Genomic DNA, 17,476 nt, shown 5'->3' with positions numbered 1-17,476 from the left:
AGGAATGCTAGCTAGTAGCAAGAAATTTGCAGAATTGTTGTCTGACAGCAAATCATTAGATACACTGTTCCAGATAGAGAAACAACCCCAAATCTACTTTAAAGATTATAGCTGCTTCATTCAAATGCATTTCAGGAGTCATTCACTCTCGGGATGGGGCACAGAATCACCAACATTAAAATACTTTCACAACTGCTGGCCCCTGGAAACAGAGAAATACAGTAACTTCCCTTCTGTACAAGTGGCAAAAGGTGCCCTGATGACAATTTCTTGCAAGCATTTTTTCTCAGCATCTCACCTCAACTTCTCCTGCACTTAAATACATGTGCTCAGCTCCTGAAGGTTATTGAAACAGTCTTTCTGGATCACTGCAGCTCACATTTAACTTCAGTCTCAATCTCATGACAGTCTGTGACAAACCTTTGGTCACAGACTGAACATGTAAGTCTCCAAGTACACCTCTGCAGAAGTAGCTAAAATGCTACAAAAAAGTACAACTGTGTACTTAAATAAGCACTGAGCAGACACAAGCACAGAAGTCCAGGTAAGTTCAGATGCATACCTTCAAGTACACCTACTGCCAGAAATCGTCCATAAAACAACTCCACCATCGGGTTCTTTGATTTCTCTCCATCCCTGAAAACAGAAAGCATGTTAGTGCAAGAAACCAAACACAAAGCTCTTGAACTTTCATAAAACTATGAGCAGAATATTCTGAATCCATTATGAAAATGATATTTTACTCATATACTCTTCATTTAGTTTTGTACTTTAATGACAATAATAATGATTCACATATTTGCAATGATAATTTTCAGAAGTGCTTCATTCTAGGAAAAAATATGTAAATCAGGTTCAATTCCTGAGTGGTTAAATTGTACAAAATCCTTGTAAAAATTATTTCCTGTGACACTCTAGAAACAGTGCTATATTCAAAAGACAGTTTACAGACACACAAGCAATGAGTATTTACCTCTGAGAAGAGAAACAGGAGTAAGGTTTCAAAGTATTTAAGCTACAGGATTGAAAAGAAAAGCTGCTTTCAAATAAAAAAAAAAATGCCTAATGGATTACGCACAAAATATATCTCTAATCTTTATAGACTTTGGGCTTCATTCAGCAAGGTTTCCAAGATGAAACAAGATGATGAAAATAAATAATTCATAGAAAATCAAAGGTATATTGAACCATAACAAGCTACAGTGTTGGATCTTTTTCTGCCATGTAGCAAGAAGTGGATTTTTGGTTGTTTGGCCTGCTTCTTCTCATTAAAATATTCAATATATAGAACTAGTTTTAAAAAAACAAACAAACAAATAAACAAACTAAAGAACTTACCTCTCTTCTTCAGCTTTAATTTGGAAGGCATCTTCTAGCCAATCTAATAATTTGTGTGTGAATTCACTAACATCTTGCTGTTGAGAAAATATAAAGTGATCAGTATATGTTCACATATGTAATAGAATACAAGTCACCTTACAAGGTCAGTAATAGCTTTATTCCCCTTACAACAGCTCCAAAATCACACTATATCCAAGACTATGCCAAGAATGTGGGTTTTTTATGGGTGGCTCTTAAAGCACAACTAAGGCTCTGATGTTCCTCAGCCATTATGCTGTCCTGTGATCCTTACTACTCGGGCTCAGCTTTCATACCATGCTAGTCCAAAGGCATCTTATGAATCCCATTGTTCAAACCCTTTGGTATCTAACAAGTGGTGACTAATACTACTTTCATCAAGCACTAAGCTCAGCATGCTGTTCTAATTAAATACCTTCACCACACAACCTCATGTGGAAAAAACTGAAGAAACCAAGTGTTTCTCAGAAAACCAAAATATACCCACTATCATTTAGGCAAGAATCCTGAATGTGAGTATTAGGATCCTCCAAACTAGTATCTACAGAGACAAATAGGACTCTACCAGCCCTGGAAGCACTGTTAGAGCAGAAGAATAAAGCTCTTTTGAAACCCACAGACTTAAAAACTAAACCCCAAAAGCAAGAATGTGGAACTACTGGTTAGTTTCTAAAATAATAGCAAGAAAGTGTACTGCATAAAATAGTCACACAGTCCAGATTTGATTTGATTTTTTTAATAAAAGTGACCAGAGATCACATACTATTAGAGGAAAAGCTCAAAGACTGGTAATTAGAAGTTTCTTTTCTGCGGACATTTTGAATTTGTGTTGTGCATTTTAAGTATTTCCTATTGCCAGATAACCACATGAAAATATGCATAAACTTGAATAAAAATACCTAGAAATTACCTGTTGGGAATCATTTGATTTAAAAGCATCTTTAAGGTTTTACCGCTCTTGATGGGTCAACATATTTTCTCTTTGAACCAACTAGAAGTGCAAACAGGTACCTTAATTCACGCATGAAAGGCAGATTCCTATGTTCCTGTATTTGAAAAAGAATTAAAAATATTTAACAAAGTGTTAACAAAATCTACTTTACAGAAGGGTTACCCTGTGAACTAAGGGCATATCCAGCCAATCATCATCATAATATATATGCTCACTTGTAGTACTACCAAGGTAGTGTTGTGTGCCTTTTACTTGTCAGTTTTGTAAAATAATGTAGTTCTCTGGGAAGAAAACTGCATTTTAGAACTGAAAGTTCCCTGAAATCACATCTAGATGTGGCTGTTCGAGTTGAAATAGGGCCAAATGAACAAGTGGACAAGCTGAGCTGGATTTAAGATATAACTGTTGCTCCCAAGACTTACAATGCCTTAAGCAATACACTGCAGCAACAGGCATTCCTTTTAATGAAATTAGTATTCCTGTACCTCTAGGAGAATTTCTTGTGAACCTACACACTGCCTGTTACCTTTTATTTTATAGCGAAGACTAAATCTGTAATGTGTACACAAATCATTATTATTTCTCTTGACAGAAGTAAGAGATACAGCCTGCTCTCCTTTCTATCTAACTTTTTAAGTATAGTTCACGGGCAATATGGAATTCTTTTTCTGGTTTCTAGGAATGAAGCAGAAGAACTACTTTCTGCCTGTATAATGAAAAGTAAGTAAACTGAAACACAAAACCATTGTTCCATTGATTAAACCACAGGTTACAAAAGCTATGGAGATCAGATATCACTCATATTCCTAAGTAGATGACAAACACGAAATTAAAACCCATGTAATATCCATTTGTATTCAGAATAGTAGTTCTAAATACAGACACTCTGAATGAAAGTATCATTCAAAGGCAGCACAGATGTCAGATGCTGGTCAAACCAGAATTACTTCATGACAAAACATTTCATATGCTCAAACAGCAGACTCGTTTAGTCACTCCTGTCAATAAGTATGCGTAAGGCTTTTCGTGCATGAAGTCTGGTTTGTTTCAGCTTTAAAACCTGTGCGTGGTGAATTGGAACATGTTCTGCATAATACCTAAAAAAATACTTCTAGTCACGTAAACTCCCAAGTTTCATCTAGTCCACCTTGCAAAACACCACCCGATTACCAACAATATCCACAGAAAAGGCTGAAGACTTCATCAAATGCCATCCTAATTTAGCTTTAAATCATCATAATTTAAGAATAAAACCCATCTTCCATGTACATATTTAAAGCACTTTATAACAACAAAACAGGAAAACAAATTAAGTTATTTTTTTCTTAGTATTTTCATACAGTTATCTATTAAAAATCAATAGATTTTCAAGTTTTAGATACAGATATATTTGATCAAGATGACTGAATACCAGTGATGATTCATATGCATAATATAGAGGACTGAACACGGAACACTCTACACCTCACCTTCCTTTTGCTTCCTCACCATCTGAAGTAGGTCAGCAGTGAGTAGTATTACACTACTTATCCAAATTTACACTACTAATTTGGCTGAGTTTTAAGCATACTTGTAGCTTTACATTGAACAACTAGCTATGGATGTCAGTAGGATTACTCAGAACAAATATCTCTGTAAAGCCTATAAAAGTTCTCTAAAACTAGAAAAATCCTTGGTTTTTGTTTTTATTTTTAAAAAGCTCTGTTTCATGCATTAGGCATGATCCTTGACCAGATTATGTGAGCATTACCACAACAAACAGCGAATCTGATGAAACAAAGCCTAAAATCTTCAAAAGGATGTTAGCCAGTTCCCAAGACAAGCTATATACAGTTCCACGAAGGACTTGCACATTAAAACTAGAGAACTAATAAGATGATACGAGCACACACAGCACATGGCTCAATTTTAAAGCATACTGTAGGTGCACCAACACCTACAAAATACAATAAAAAAAAAAATTAAAATCAGTTTTGAAATAAAAACTGTATGGGAAGTTCATAATCTAAAACATTGTCTATTTTATCACCTATCCTGCCTTCATAAACAGTTTTTTAATAATTTCTTATGTTGGAACAACTTATGATTAGAAATGCCTCTAAACAATCTACACGTTTAATACACAGCAAACATTCATTATTTATCAATCAGTATGCCAGGACACTGGCATAATGACGCTGTGTAAACAGGCAGAATGCGCTAAGCTCTAGTACAGTATTCACTTCCTCTGATAATAACATGTTTCCTGAAGACATCATGGAGGCTAAATATTTAGCTGGCCTCACTGCATACAACAAAAAAGACCTGTTCGGTATGACAGTAAGAGAACTGGCAGAGCAAAGAAGCTGCGGTAACCTCAGAGAACCATATTTGTTCTACAGAAGGAAGCTGAGGAACATACCATGGAAGAAAAAACAATTTTAAATGAAAAAGTATAAAAAACAGACCAGATGTATGACCAAGTTTAAAATCCAGAAAAACAAATTCCAATTAACTGAGGCAAATAGGGTGGGGTTGTTGTTTGGTTTGGGGCATTTTAAATTCAAAAATTATACTAATGACTTTTGGATTAAAATTTTAGCTGCTGAATTATTAATAGCATTTGGATTCAATATTTTAATAGGGAAGAAAAAAACACTTCACTCTGCAATATTCCCTGAAGTACAACCACATGCTTTCATTCTAAATCAAGAGATTGTCATGACCCTACCATTAAGCTCTCCTTTCCACCAACTGGAAAGATAGCAGGATGTAAACCAAAGTCTTGAAAATCTGAGATTATTAAAACTTGTTCTTTTTTAGCAAGGAAATGCGATCCTAGGGAATGACAGTCACATACTGTACTTAATACTAGATTAAAAATAAAAACCAAACCAAAACTAAGTCAAGATAGTTTTAAAGCAAGTAAGCACAAAGAAGTCATTTCCATGGCTTTTTTTTTTTTTTTTGCCAACCAGTAGCTTATACTAGAACTCTAAACCAATTTGCCTCTACTTGACTTCACCTTATAAAGAAATAAAAGCACCATATTTGGGGGTATGCATGCTTATTTCTTCCATTTGTCCAAGTTCTTTTCCTAAATTCTCCCCAAAACATATTTCAACACTAAGACAATACTTCTTCAGCTGCAGGTAAAACAGAGGAGTACATCAAATAAGGTTATTTCATTGTGGAATTTAAGTGAATAAAAAATACTGCCAGAAAAATTTACTATCAGGCTTGCAGAAAGCAAGATTATTGTGCAAATCCATACACTTTCCTGGTGTCACACCTTTTCACATAGCTTTAATACTGTCTGCCATGGTCAGAATGTCTAAGACACAGACTGTGGAACTGCTAAAGACTGAAAGTATCAATGACTGAGCAAGATGTTTTTCAGAGACAACAGCTTGTTATTATTTATTTCATATCAACTGCTTTTTACACCCTGAAAAAATGAATGTACATAACTCTGAGTAATGGAGGATATTACTAAAACAAATTATACGATGAATAATGAAATACCAGGCAGAAAGTTAATATAAAAATAAACAAAAAATTTCAGTACAATTCTTTGGGAGAAGGGGCAGCAGGAGAGACATTACACAGCTCAAACTGAACATTCAACTTCCCTTTTACAGTACATACCTAGAAGTTTAGAAAATGGACACTGTCTCCTCTATGTATGTTTTCTTTTGCTTTTGTTAATTGCTCTCTTTTGCTAGTGAACATTCCAGTCAAGCCTCAAGTGCCAAAAAACTAAGAACAAGCCAACACTCTCTTTTTAAAATCCGAAAGAAAGAAGCAAAAGGCAATAACCTAATTTCTGGATATGCAAAAAATTCACTGCTCTGTAAGCCCCTGCTAAAAGTCAGGTCATCAAAACCCTTCATCCTTTAAACAGCTACTTCCTCTTCCAATCCCTTTCTATTTCATAACATAGAAACCAAAGCGACCCCATCTATCTCTCCTCAAAGGGCATACATAAAGGAAGAAAAATTGGTTTGTTTCGTCCCTCAGACCATGACCATTCCCTCTCACCAGTCTGTGGTCACAAGAAACATGAGCCCTCCCCAATCCCATATGAGTACTAGAATAAACATGGATAAACTTATGCTTACAACCACCTCATGAAAAGGCCAGAAGAGACAAGGTAACAACCAAAAGCTTAATCTCAGATCATGAGTTACAAGTAATTAGCATCCCCAAAATAAACAATGAAGTCACCAGGCCAACACTAACAATGCTGCTGGCAAAGCTACAGAGATCAAAACCATGTGGATAACCAAAAAGCATGCCTGTAGCTGCACAGAGTGAGGGAACTGGAATAAAATATGGTTGATAACACAAGCTACGTTAGCATGAGAAAGGCTCATGCACTGAAGGCAGTGCTGCTACAGCTGTACCAGCAAAGCCCTTCCACTGAACCTGGTTAAGTAGCAGTACTCTGAGCAAACTCTGCCTCTCTCAACACCCTGCCCCGTACTGTACTGTGAGGCCAACGTAATTTATGCAAGATCCATAATGGGAAGCTCAGAGAAATGTTAATTGGCACCTATAAAATCCTTGCTAATTTGAGACAGAGAACGGTGCAAAATTCAATTACAAGAGAGAAATGACCTTATCAGCCTCCAGAAGAAGTTAATTTCTAATTTTACCTTTTGGTTTCGGGGCAAGTCTTGAGCGTTTGCAGGAGGATTGAAATTCAAAACTAGTCTTCGAAACTCCAGTAGGTTAAATAATGACTGAAAAAAAAAAAGAAATAGGAAGTTTAAAATTTTAAGCACTTCTACAAACAATATAAAGTTCTTCCAAATGTGTGTAGTGAAATAAATGAGATGTTAAAAAATATGCAATGCTAAGGTTTCATTTCAGAAGCTAGATCATTTCACTTCACTTTGCTAAATGTATTTGCACCAAGAAAACAGCATAATCAAGAAAACTCATTTACACTTATCCCACAGATGGAACAATAATTTTAGATGATAGGTAAATTACTTTTTACAACAAAAATTGTATTACTCGTATAACTGTCAGTTTTCAATTTGAAATTGAAGCCTGCTTAACCATGTAAAATTCCTCTTGTAGCCCCCTCTATCATCTACCACCTCAGTGCAGAGAAAGTACATCTCTGCATACGCAGTTTAAATCCACTTGCAATTATCTGTACTTAACAGCATTTTGTCCACTCCCCCATTATTATAGGACCTAAATGATGTATATTAGAGTAAGGAAACTGGGTTATACATCTTTTCAGGTAAGGAACTGATAATATTCTCATTTTATGGTCAATAAGACATGAAAACGGGTGTCTGACACTCACAAAAAAACCCACAGTGTAACACAGAGCCTGGAGACAAGAGAGTACATAACAAGACAACTCTGGGTTGCAAAAATAAAACTCCAAAGCAATGGCTGAGAACTGAAGTCCTCAGCACTTGTGTAACTGCATCATTGCTTTTCTGTACAGACAAAAAGCACTTCAACTGATGTTCACTTCATTACCACAGACTAGCATTTTGATGAAGAAAGGGCCGCAGAAAAGGTCTGAAGTATTCTAAACATGCTCATGAGAGAAGCACAGAAAAGATTTCTCCTCCTGTTCATACCTTTTGCTTTTACAATACATAATTAACCTTTTTTTTTCCCCTTGATCACATATTAGCTATTTATTTTGGAAAGGCAGAGCTTGCCTACCCCAGCCTTTGGATCCCACAACTTGTTCTACACAGGTAAAGACTTAAGTAACAGACCACAGCAGGTTTAATAGGATTTTAACCCCGCAATGAAACTCAAATTGTGTTGAGGCACTGCAGTTACTCTAATAATTTAGAGCATGTTGAAAGAAAAAAACAGATGAGTCTGTGAAAAGTTGCAATGCTCCCGACTCTCCTGTGAAAGAGTCTGTACCGAGTTTAACCTCTTCTCACACCATACAGTATACAGCATCTCCAGCAAAACGGAAACACTGAAGCCATCTTCTCTAACATTTTTAGATTTTAAATAATTAGAAATAAATAAATAAATAACACCAACCAAAACCAGACCTTTCTGACTCTGACAAATCAACAGAGATAACTGAGTAGTCAAGCTTTTATTTTTTTTCTGTTTTGCTGTTTAAGATGCTGGTTCCCCTTTTATCTGTCCTTGCAGAAGGGAGATTAAAACAGAGTCCTTTGTTTACTTACTCAAAGCATAGAAAATGTTAATATTTAATTCAACTGTCGTTCTAGCAGTTGATATTAATTGAAGTTATATCTCATGATGTAACAGCATTCCACTGGTGGGCTCTTCATCAAGCAAAACATAGCAATGTCTTACGTACAAAATAAACCAGCTGCTAAAACATAATGTCCAAAGACCAACTTCTCTCCATCACTAATCCAAGTGCCATCAAAGTGCCAAGCAGCTGAGCTGGTCAATTTCACAATACACATACACTAATCAAGTACAGAAAACTGTACTAAAGTTGACAAGTTTTGCCTGGCATTCAATTCACAAGTTTTCACAAAAACTGTTTCTTTAATCCAGAACTCTAAGCCCTGAACATGTAACTCCATGCTTCACTGAGCTGAACGAACCTATTTCTGCAAGCTGCAGAGAATAATTAAGAGGATTGCCCGATATGCTCTTTTCTGCTTCGGCTTTGCTGTATTCAAAATTTCTTATGCAATATATTTCTTACATTCTTACGCTATAAACTTTTCTCCAGAACAGCTTATTTTGTGTGTAGCTGCCCTGAGGCACAGTTTACAGTTAATCTACTGCCAATACCACTAATGCTAACAGAACAGTACCAGTGTAAGTGTAAACAAATATACAACGTGTGCCTGAGAGCAACCAATTTTTGTGCCTGAAGTACCTCAAGGACAAACCTACCATTCTTCCTGAGGTAAGGGGATATAAATGAGCTCACCTAAGCCCTGCATTGCAACGCAGGGCTCCCATGGCCAACTACACCAGTACTTCTGGAAGGGGCTGGGCAAAACAATTCCTCGTTTGCTGAGCCATCTGTTGACTGAACTTCCTACACCCAGGGTAGGCAACACCATAGAGCAGAGGCTGTTCTGCAGCCACCAAGAGAGAAGCAGCAGAGATATCCCTGACCCAAGTACCACCCACTAGCTCCAGGCCAAAGCGCTGGCCTTCCAAACACACTGCATGGGGCAGAACTTACCACTTGGCTTCAGCTAAGAAAGGTTTCAGGAGTCCCAGTGCAATAAAACAGGCTGGATCTAAAAGGCAGATACTTCCTATCTACTGGCCTTGGTCAAGTAGGCTTAAAATTTACCAGTATAAAGTATACAAAACTGAAGCATGCAAGAAAAATTCTCTAAAAGGTGGGTGCATTTTTCCAGTGTGTTTAAACCTATTTACAAAGCTGTCATCCAGAAACTTGACCAAACTAAGGCTAAGTTAAGTCATATCAATTGAAATTGCCATGAAAATCGACAGATTTTTAGAATACCTACCCCTTATTTTGTCAGTTTGGGGGCAGAATAAGATGACAAAAGAAAATGAGTATAAACAACGACGACAAAAAGCCGGTGTCAGTTTGGGGCATTCAAACTAACTGCTGAATGACAACAGATAAACTGTGGCTTTCCCCTGCTACAGGTGGTGATGATGTAGACAGATTTTCTATCATATTAGGGAGAATTAGGTAGAGTTGTAGCTTCAAGACTAAGTTGTAGCTTCAAAACTACAGTAACTAGTCTTTAGTAAGATACTAAACCCAGGCACTTTTCTGAGTAATGTCCACCCACACTATACATCCAAATATATGCGTCCAAACACAGTTTCAGAATATATGCATGCTTGGTTCCACCTAAAACACCCTGCTTATCCCTTTCACCCCCTTAATGTCTAGGATTATCAAACATAAGGACCTTGGCAGAATATAGGTTGCCCGAGTAAGGGATTAATTCTTAACATTCAAGAACTGCATTAACACAGCAAGAATATAAATTAGTCAGCATATTAAATCCATAAAAGCTTGGCATGCAACATGGATCATTAAAAGCCACTAGCAGAGTCCTAAAATAGTAAAGTTACTGTCATCAACAATACTTGCAGAGTTTTCAGACTACTAATTCTAAACCAGTCCACAAGATGCCAAAAAAGTTCTCATTTGGCAGAAAATCACCTCGGATGCTTAAGCAGAATGAACACATTTGACCAGTGCTGTAATGGCTGCAGAAAACAAACCTCTCCTAAGGCAAGTAAGAAAAGTAAGTAATCTTAAAAAACAAAACAAATTCATCACAGTTACTAATGAAGTGTAGCAAATGAAACAGGACACAGGACATGCCTACTGGCACACATCTGGACCACCACCAGCGTATTGTGAAATGTGGTCATCGTTCGGGTTTCTCTTAGAACAGCTCCAAGGAAAGCTGTGCAATTTCTGTTCTTGTGACAGGCCACTTTGTAGGCTCCCTTGTACCAAAGTGAAGCAGATTAATAACAGGTAAGGATAGCATGACAAGTGTAGGAGTGTGTATAATGATACCTATATGTCAGACGGAAATACTGGCTAGCAGGAAATACTGGCTAGGAATTTGCCCAAATTAGTGCTAAGGCTTGAGATTTACCAGAAGAAAAATGCAAAGACTAACTTGACTTTAGCAAATACAGTTTAGGAAGGACTTAATTTGGCTAGTAACCAAGAACTAAAAATATCGTAGTACAGCTTGAAAAGCAACTCTTCAGCAGGGGGAAAGAAAAGTATGCAGTCCTTCAGAGCTCTTACATCAATTGCTTCAGGTACTGGTATTTAGCTAAAACACGATCTTGTGTAAGTTAAAAGATCCTATATGCATTAACATATAGCATTTGCCTCATTTAGTCATCTGGGGCCATCTGCATTTCCGGTTTTATATTTATTCAGCTTTTAAAGCCACCAAGTGAGGCTGTATCTACCTTCATTTTGTGTAGCAAGCAGAGAGCAATTTTAAAGAATGAATATGTTGTTATTGTTCTAAATATAAAAAGCAAAAATAGAGTTCTGCCTATGTCATTAAGTATATTATTAGTAATAGTTTGCCTCTGTCGACATGAAAGAAATAGATTTATGTTCTCACTTCATTTTAGAAACAATTTTGGTGGTTTACTATATCTGGAACTAGGCTTAGTGAGGTAGATCAGCCATATTAGGGTTAACCTTTTGTTCATACCAGTAATCTAAATCAAAGAAAATGCAGAATTCTATGCAGTGTATGCTCCCATTAGCATGCATTACCGTACGTTCTTTCCAGTAACATTAAGAACTTTAAATTTACTTGTTGTCAATATTTGAAGTGCTAAGGGTTCAAAAGAAAAGTACTCCTAAATACTGCACTTAGGCTTATTTGTGACTTAACACTCCTGCACTCCTCAGACTGAGTATTAATGTCCAAAGATCCGTACTGCAAAAACATAAGCAATTTCAGTGGCAGGCAGGTCCACTTCTCTCCAACTTCCAAGTCTTTTGGATTCTATAACACTTTGGAGAAGAACCAATTCTCCCTCCTCTTTAAGGCCTTCCCCACTGTTTTTATTTATTGATCTATTTTACAATTTTACCTTTTGTTTCATATCTTTGAACCTGCTTTTCTCACAATTAAGTCCATGAGGTGGCTGTTCATTGCCACTGCAGTGGCCGCTCTGCTCAGCACTATTCTCCTTTCCAACCAGCACCTCCCTGTAACTCACACTGGGGCTGCCTCTTAATCCACTTGTGCATGTCTTATTTGCGTAAGTGGTAAATCCTGTTTTCAGAATACAAACAAATGACAGGCATTAAACGTGGTCATCAGGCCTATATCTGAGCCTATGCATGCACTGCACAGCAGTAAAGTCAGCAAGCATAAATACAATAATAATTCTTCCTGTAATGCTTGAACTAAAAGGAAACTGACTGCTATATATACATGCAAATTAGTTTAAACACATTTTAATCAATGTAGAAAAAATTACTGTTACAAGACTACAGGGAATTTAAGATGTATTTTATCTTAAGCACATGTAGCCCTTTTTGTGTTCTACCTTTTAGAGGGAAAAAAAACCCAAAAAAAACAAACTTAAGAAAATGAGGCGGTGACCCAAAACAAATTACTGATACTACTTCTTTCCATGCACTGAGAATTCAGCACAGTCAAAAGCCTTCCTGAAAATCCTTGCATTCTTTAGAAAACTGCATGTAAGGGAGAGGGAAGGGGAGAGAGAAAAACAGCTTCAAAGCTGGGACTTGAGCAGGTTCCTGTCCAAACTTCATTGTAAAAGTACAGGAAGAGGAGTTTTTTCTCTCTCCGTCTCCAAAACAGAGCTCCTACAGACAGATAAGACCACATCACAGCCGAGCTTCAGCAGAAGAACCCCACATGTACAGTGCTAGTGGTCAGGAAAATAGACAGCTTTTTTGAAGTCACAGAGAGATTCAATCTCAGATCTTAAAAGCTTTGGAAAGTATCTCAAAAAGGACATTTTTACTTATAAACAGCCAATCAATCAGCATTCCAAACAGCTTAAAACCAAGGTATAAAATGCAGTTTTAAGCTGTCATGTTTTGGTTTTCCAAAAAGCTGAGGTGTAACATGGAAGAAGATGGAAAACAGCTTTCATATTGTTTGATCTAGAAAGTCTAACTCAGGATCTCTAGCAGACTTGGGTTAAGTCAGTATTTTAAACAAACAGCTCACCATGGTATTACCAGCCTGCACTCAGAGAACATTTACTTGTTTATAGCAACAAACTCAGAACATGACTGCAATTCAGAAGCCAGATAAGTATGATATGTGTCCAGAAGAATTCACTTTATGCTGGTGTCTTGGCACATACTAAAAAATGCCATTCAACCACTCCTCTACAACATGTTCAAAGCAAGGAAAAAAAAAGTCTGCTAGGACATAAAATAACAGCCAACATTCCCTTATATGGTTACAGTTTCCAACTTCTTGCTTAAATGCACAACATGAAATAAGTTTGTGGTATAACTTTATTTTTTAATGCAGTTTTGTGTTGACATATTTTCTTGGGGACTTAGTTTTAAATTCAAGTTATTATTAAGTCAGAAGCCTTCAACAGTAAGACAGATTTTTAGAAGCTACACTGAAAAAAGTATTACCTGTTCATTTTAATGATGCTGAATGTAACTGTTGAAAGCAAAACTTTGTTTTGGAGCTATCTGAAGAAACACCTCTGCCCCTACAAAAGAGGAAGACTTCCACATGTACGTATTTCTTAATGCACAAATAAATACAGATTAAAAGGCAGTATTTCTAGCAATGTTTGAATCTGTTAGCATTTGCTGTCACTCATTGCAAACATATCTTAAGTAATTTCATGCTCTCAGTGTCAATACACCAGACCACTGATGACTGCATTTGACTAAGTCAGCTAATTGACGGCTATCAAAACCAACATATATTGCATAATGAAACTGTCAAAATGACAAAAGCTTTTTTTTTTCCTTAACAAGCACCCCTTAAATAGAAGGAAGAATACTTTTCTTATTTTGCAATTTAGTTTTAGATTATATTACACAATATATCATTGTGACTGACAGTAGGTAACATTTAGATATTGTTGACCTATGTGATGTGTCAGGTTTCAAAAGTCTCCTAAAGAAAGCCTGAAAATACTTCTACATAGTCAATGCAACCCAAGGAGTCAATCTGCCCTGTGCATAAATAAATATGGTATTAGCTAATGCTCTAAATTAACATGCATTAAATTTCCTGGGATGCTTGTTTGAAACATAAGTCTTCCTGGCTGGTAGACAAAATTAATAACCTAAATTTTCAACCAAGTTATAAATCCTTCAATAGATTACTTGAATTACATTCTATAGGCCTAAATACAGAAGTTTAACTATCTTTTAGATCAAACCATCACAATTCCAAGTGTCACAGATTTTCACATAAAATGGGTGGTGACCATAAGAACTAACTAGCAGTCTTCATAATCTGTTTTCAAGGTATAAAGTTGCACATTGGGTATAAATAACATGAGATCATAGGTCTAGAGTAGGTTTTTACATTCTCTAACCTCTGTTCTCTCTGTTATTAGTGAATTAAAATTCATGTTTCCTTGAAAATATTTATCTTATACACAGGAAACTGTAGATGTTTCAGAGAAATGCATATACACATAAAATCAGTCATTTTGAGATTTGGGACTACTATGGTATGTAAAATCTAATTATACAACAGAGAAGGTAAAACACCAAGTCATATCAGCTCCACAAAGAGCTTTATGGAAATAAAATGTTTCCCTATATCAGGACCAAGACAGTGTTTCCGCTATTGGAAAAAAAGAGATATGCACATTAAGGAATAAGGTAAGGAGGAGAGATTATCAAGGAAAACATCAAAAGACCTCAGAAAACAGAAAATTCAAACACCTGATAGATTACTAGATGCTATAAGGAAAGAGGCCTAAGAACATGAAGAGTTCAGTGTGAAGGGAGGTGGCAGAACAAATTAAGAAGTCTTTCCATTTCATTATCTACACCGTCACTTAAGTATTACCTGCAGGTAAGTAAATCCTGTCTGTAAGAAAACAAAAAAACCCAAACAAAAACAAATAAACAAAAGCCACACAGACAAAAAAAACCCCAAAAAACAAAAACCAACCAAAAAAAAAAAAACCCCAAACCCAACCAAATAAAAACCCCAAACAAAACAAAACGACAAAAAAAATCCACCCAACACCAAGAAGTCAAAAAGAACATGGGGAACAGCAAACCAATTTATGTATCTATTAGGATTTCAGAGTAATTTGTAAAGAAAACATTGAACAAAAGCTTTTAACTAAACAGTGATGAGGTAAAGATGGAAGGTACAGATAAATAGGCAATCAAAAAGAAAAAGGGAATGAGTAACCCATCTGTTCCAGTCTAAAGGAAGGTTATTGCAAATTCACGAAGTCTGTGCTAAAGTTTGTGCTGGTAAGCAAAATTCAGAAGAGATCTAAAAGAGACCAAGTGGCAAGATGACCAAGTTTGTTCAGTACAGAGGTATCCAACGTAGTAGAAACAAGAGCTGGCAAATAGGAACTGCCAGAAGGATCATATGGGGCTGAGTGACTACGTAGTAAGAGAGCTAAATTCAACAGAGATAAGCATGTAGTGACAGACATGGTGGAAAGCAAGCCTAAAATTTACAGAAAACAATTCGCACCAAACTATTATTATTCAAAACTTTGAATTTATGACAGAGTTCCATGAAAGTATAAGTCTATACATGAAGTAGTTAAAAGTGGAATAAAATACTTAAGAAAGGAAGACAGAATGAAACAGAAAATATTACTGTAGAATTACGTGGCAATTCAAATGATCCAGACATGATAGAAATCTCTTGTCAAACCTCCTGCTCAAAGCAGGTCATCTGTGAGATCAGGTCAGGCTGCTCAGGGCTTTTTCCAGGCATGTCTTAAAAGCCTTCAAGGTTCAAAAGAGCCTTCACAGCTGCCCCGGGTAACCTCCACTGCCTGCTTGTCCTCATGGGGAAAAAACTGCTTCTTATATCCAGACTGAATCTCTCTTAACTTACTCCCATTGCCTTTTATCCTCCTAATATGCACTGCTGTGAAAAGCCTGGCTCCATCTTCTCAACAGTTAGCTAATGCAGAGCATCCCATAGCTTCCCAGGTCGACTTTGGCCAATCTGCAGTTAATCAGAAACCTCCCAATGATAGAGTGGCCTTGCTAAGACTTTCCTCCGTTCTCCCCACCCACTGGATGCAGCTCAGTGGGTCCTCTGGACTTACACAGGTGAAGTTTCCTCAAGCAATCTCTGATTCAATCCTTAACCACACTCAGAGTGCCTCTCCGCCAACTAAGCACAGTGGTCTGGGAGACCTCATCGGTGAGGACTGAGGCAAAGCAAGGCACTGAGTAACTTAGCTTCTTAAAGCATGCTGTCACCTGCTCTATTCAGGAACAGAACTGTGTTCCCCTTGCTCAGCCTTTTATGACTAGTGTAGCATCAAAACTTCTTGTACCCTAGACATCCCTCGAGGCATCAATTCTGGGTTAGCTTTCACTTTCCTAACACTATCGCTTCATGCCTGGGCAGCATCTCCAAACTCCTCCTTAGAAGCCCACCTCTGCTTCCAGATCCTGCACAGTGCTTGCTTGTATTGGAGCTTGGCCATGAGTTCCCTCAGGAGCAGAATGGATCCTTCCTGCAATTAGAGGATGCTGCCAGTTTTCCTGAGCTCCTCTGCCCTTCAGAACTGGCTCCTGTAGAATCCCAAATACCAACTTCCTGAAGAAGTTAAAGCCTTCTCTATTGAAGTCTAGGGTCTATATCTTAATACTCCTTCCTCACTTGCATCAGGATGTTGAACTCCACTATTGCATGGTCACTGCAGTCAAGAGTACCCAAATGACTACATCTCCAACCAGTTCTTCCATTTTAGGGAATGGCAGACCCAGATGTTTATCACCCCTAGTTGGCCCATCAGTATTCCTATCAAGAAGTTGTCCCTGATATTCTCCAGAAATCTGTTTTGCTGTGTCCTGCTGTGTTGGACTTCCAGCAGGTGTCAGGATGTTTACCAACGTTCCCCATAGGAAGCACAGACTGTGATCCAGATACTTCCTTGCCTTTAAAGAAAGCTTTGTCCACACCCTCATCCTGACGTGGGTGGTCCATAACAGCCTAATCATGGTGGTACCTTTACCAGCTTCTCCTCTGTTCCTAACCCACAAATTTTCATGTTAAACTGTCATCTTGTCCCACACAAATGCCATATACATTTGAGCTTCTCCTTCTCAAAGAAGGCAACACCCTTCCTTGTCATCCCTACTTGTCTGTCCTGAAGAGCTTCTATCTGTCCATCATATCATCATAGCTCACTCACACCTTGCAAACTTTCCTGGTCCCCCAACTAAAATGCTCCTAGAGCTAGAAAAGATCTGTTGCTGGAGAACAGCAACGACATGGATCAGAAGTTAGAACAGATTCTATATAGGCAGCAACTCAGCAACCAGCTTGGAAAAAGGAGACTGTAGACCTGTTGAAAGAAAGTATCACAGCAGTCCACAAAACTGTAATGGCAATCGACTTTTAACTGCCTTGACCACCAAGAGACATGAAGGCCATCAGACAAAGCTAGTGGGAGCCAGGTTCAAGAAGCAAACAAAAACGAGGCAGTTCTTTATGCAACAAGGAGCACAACTATCGAATTCCTATACAAAGG

General features: G+C 37.4%; 1 protein-coding gene across 1 annotated transcript in view; it reads right to left on the bottom strand.

Moving 5' to 3' along the window:
- The window catches only part of LOC104402635 (ubiquitin carboxyl-terminal hydrolase 25-like), a 40,693-nt gene extending 23,764 nt beyond the window's left edge, over positions 1-16,929 (bottom strand). Inside the window, 7 exon segments of the mRNA XM_010010555.1 lie at positions 563-636; positions 1,339-1,415; positions 2,270-2,306; positions 2,308-2,405; positions 6,949-7,035; positions 11,855-12,039; positions 16,833-16,929. Coding sequence (XP_010008857.1) covers positions 563-636; positions 1,339-1,415; positions 2,270-2,306; positions 2,308-2,405; positions 6,949-7,035; positions 11,855-12,039; positions 16,833-16,929 — 655 coding nt within the window.
- Between the last annotated feature and the right edge of the window lie 547 nt (positions 16,930-17,476).

The sequence above is a fragment of the Nestor notabilis genome, unplaced genomic scaffold (genome assembly GCF_000696875.1).
Source record: "Nestor notabilis isolate BGI_N333 unplaced genomic scaffold, ASM69687v1 scaffold29112, whole genome shotgun sequence".
Classification (NCBI taxonomy): domain Eukaryota; kingdom Metazoa; phylum Chordata; class Aves; order Psittaciformes; family Psittacidae; genus Nestor; species Nestor notabilis.
The sequence above is the reverse complement of the archived record's forward strand: the minus strand, read 5'-3'. Positions and strand labels throughout refer to the sequence as shown.